This window comes from Octopus bimaculoides, chromosome 3, assembly GCF_001194135.2.
Source record: "Octopus bimaculoides isolate UCB-OBI-ISO-001 chromosome 3, ASM119413v2, whole genome shotgun sequence".
Taxonomy (NCBI): domain Eukaryota; kingdom Metazoa; phylum Mollusca; class Cephalopoda; order Octopoda; family Octopodidae; genus Octopus; species Octopus bimaculoides.
Genome location: NC_068983.1, coordinates 31,458,805 through 31,462,393, shown reverse-complemented (window position 1 = coordinate 31,462,393; position 3,589 = coordinate 31,458,805). Strand labels below are relative to the sequence as shown.

At 36.1% G+C, this 3,589-nt stretch overlaps 1 protein-coding gene across 1 annotated transcript in view; it reads right to left on the bottom strand.

Moving 5' to 3' along the window:
* Nucleotides 1–210: 210 nt before the first annotated feature.
* Nucleotides 211–3,589, bottom strand: part of LOC106877840 (aminopeptidase N) — a 178,561-nt gene continuing 175,182 nt past the window's right edge. Inside the window, exon 10 of the mRNA XM_014926872.2 lies at nucleotides 211–324. Within this exon, the coding sequence (XP_014782358.2) occupies nucleotides 211–324 (114 nt within the window). The remainder of the gene's footprint in view (nucleotides 325–3,589) is intronic.

Genomic DNA, 3,589 nt, shown 5'->3' with positions numbered 1-3,589 from the left:
ATATTTAAAACCAGCCAGAAACTGCCACTGAGGCAGACGAGAATGTAGACAGGCTGACATGAATATCGTCAATAAAACAACTTTATCGGCTCTGTATCTCCGTGCATTGTCCCGACAGAAATGGCTGCATAATATAAGTCTGAAAAACATTCACAACCACAGTTTGAAAACAATTTTACCAGCATCTCGTTAAATTAACAGATTTTGTTTTTAGACAAGAGTAAGAAGGCTGATAATATCAGTGAAAACTATGAAAACTGTGAAAGCTCGCATCAGAGTATCAACACCAGCAGCAATACTATTGCTGTTACCCCGAAGGAACACCTGTGAAGAAGTATAACGAATTTACGGCGAAGAATAGGGTGTGATCATATTGAGAAATTTGATTGCTTTTTCTGGCATTTCGAGTGAACAAATAGATGTTCAATCGTTCACGTGATGAGCGAAAGTAGTTTCAAGAGTTGTTTCATTAGTATACGGAAAATTAGTTTCAATCCTGCACAGTTGAAAAAATATATATTAATGCATCTTTTAGATACGTCAAATTATAGAAAAATTTGTTGTGCTGGCATGATGAATGAAACGTTAATATATTGTGACCACAATACTTCGGCCAGTACGTTCAAGGTTAATTAATACCATCCGATGGGATCTTCCTAACATCTAAGCATATCCAAAATTGTCTCCCATACTTGCCGATGATGTGTACTTAATAATTGCCATTGTTTCATGTTTTCTCTGTCTGTCTTTCTGTCTGTCTCTCTGTCCCTGTCTCTGTCTCTGCCTTTCTCTCTCTCTCTCTCTCTCTCTCTCTCTCTCTCTCTCACACACACACACACACACACACATATACAAACACAAGTATATATATTTCTTATATATATTCAAAGACAGACACACACACATGCACTGTATATAAGAGGTTCACATACATATTTACTCATACATAAAATGCATATGAATATGTACGTATATTATATATACATACATATATGTACACATACATACACGCACATAGATATGTGTATGTATTTGCAATCATTTTGTATGCATCGAAATGTACATATACCAACATTCATTGTTGCGGGTATATATATATATATGCATGCACTTTCACTTATTTATACGTTTGTGAGTGTGTGTGTGTGTGTGTGTGTGTGTGTGTGTGTGTGTGTGTATGTATACGTCTCTGTATGTTTACATAAGAGAGAGAGAGAGAACGAAAGAGGGAGAGGAGAGAGAAAGAGAAAGAGAGAGAGAGAGAGAGAGAGAGAGAGAGAGAGAGATAGAAAGAAAGACGAGGAGATGCAAGGGGTAATAATACATCACAACCGTACGTATACATTAAACATAGTCTTTCTTAGATGTTTATCTTTGTTAAGATTTTATAAGTAAATATATATATTGGCAAGTCCATACATGCTTGGAGTTACATATTTACATCCACAAACACACAAAAACAACACGAAACATAGATTATCTGCTTGTGTGTGTATGTGTGATAGAAAATAGAAAATAATGAAATTGAGATCGCAAATGATATGCCAGAGAACAGTCGAAAGAAAGAGGAGAGAGTGAGAAAGAGTTTGAAATTGACAGGAACATATATAACTCCTATACACATTTACATATTACTTTATCTGTATTGATGTTTGAGTTTCTCAAACACAAGAATCCTTGCTTATATCTATAAAAGTTTTTCTTTTTAAATACTGAACATAACACTGCCACACAATAGCATACATACATACATGCATACATACATACATACAGACAGACAGACAGACAGACAGACAGACAGACAGACAGACAGACAGACAGAAAGACAAACGTACATACATTTGTTTCAGTTCAAGTTGGCAGATACATAGAAGGATACGGTGCTATTATGATAACTGTTTGTATTGCAAGAATAACACAAAAACCTCTTATTGATTCCTGAGAAAGTCAGTGTACTATTTTGGTAGGCCTGCTTTTGTGTTTAATGTACGGACATAAAATACTGCGATTTCTGAAGGAATCAGTCATAGTTGCGATATGTTCTGTATCGATTGTCACAGTGATGTCTTTGTTGCTTCTTGGGAAGCTTCAAAGAATTATTCGTCATATTTTCACTGTTATCCCTACCTCACCCATCTTCTTCTCGTTTCACTACACTTCTGTAGCGTATGTTTTGTATAATTTTGTAACGATCTCTTGTAATTTTATTTCATGCGACTACCTATCTTTAACCATATATATGCAAAAAATATTCTATAAGCAACGATTGTGAAAGTGTCGTGAAGCTGTTGGTTAGATACAAGCTCTGAATATCAACTAAATATAAGCGAATAGATGTTGCAATTTGTAGATGTCAAAACGAGATGTGCAGGTGATGACAACACAGTGAGTGGGTCCGCATTTATATGTATATGTGTACACACACACACACACACACACACGCACACATTTACTATTCGTCGGACGATGGGTTAGCTGGTCAAAACTTCGAAGTTACTGTCAGTAATATTCTTGGATAAGAATAATAAACGTATACAAAACGTACACAAAAACGCATCAGATTGATGTAAAATTGTTTTTATTATGACTGGTCACGAAAACAAATATATCTATATGCACAGGCGTAGCTGTGTGGTAAGAAGCTTGCTTCCCAACCACATGATTCCGGGTTCAGTCCCACTGCGTGGTGCCTTGGGCTAATGTCTTCTACTATAGCCTCGGACCGACCAAAGCCTTGTGAGTGGATTTGGTAGACGGAAACTGAAAGAAGCCTGTCGTATATATATATATATGCATATTTGTGTGTCTGTGTTTGTTTGAAAAATTAGGTAAAATGCATGTCTTTGAAACACTGAGGTCGTTGGAATCATTAAATACTAATCTACAAGTACATAGTGCACATGATATTTGGCGCTCTTGTTCATAAAAATTAAAATACACTTAGACAAATATATTGATATATTTGTATGTATGCATGTATGTGCGTGTATTTCTTTGAATGCATGTGTATGCATGTATATATGCATTCTTGTATGTATGTATGTATGTATGTACGTAAGCACTTGAAACAATATTATTAAAGTAACAATCGATGTATCATACATAATTTATATATATCGTTGACAGGCAAGTTACTGCGGTTTTCGTCCGTCATAAACTGTTCTAGAGTCTTACTGTGCTTAAAAACTATGCGCGCGCGCACGCACACACACACACGCACGGGCGCACACATATCGGAGGGAAACGAAAAATTGTGTCACTAGCAAACGAGAACGGTAGATGCATTTCAGTTACGATGGGTCTTGTCAATGACGTGCACTCGTAGCCAGGCACATGCCTAGATGTGAACTGTCCTTTCCAATATCGGAAACCGTGAGTCATATACTCAGGGTGTTGAGAATAGCTGCAGGCCTGAATAAATAATCTGGTATAAGCAATTGAAGCAACATTAAATTAAAGTGGCAACACCTGCATCATACTTAATATGCATACACCGTTGACAGGAAAGTTACTGCAACTTTCGTCCAAGATAAAATCTTGATATTTCGTGTCCCTCTGATATATATATATATATATATATATATATATA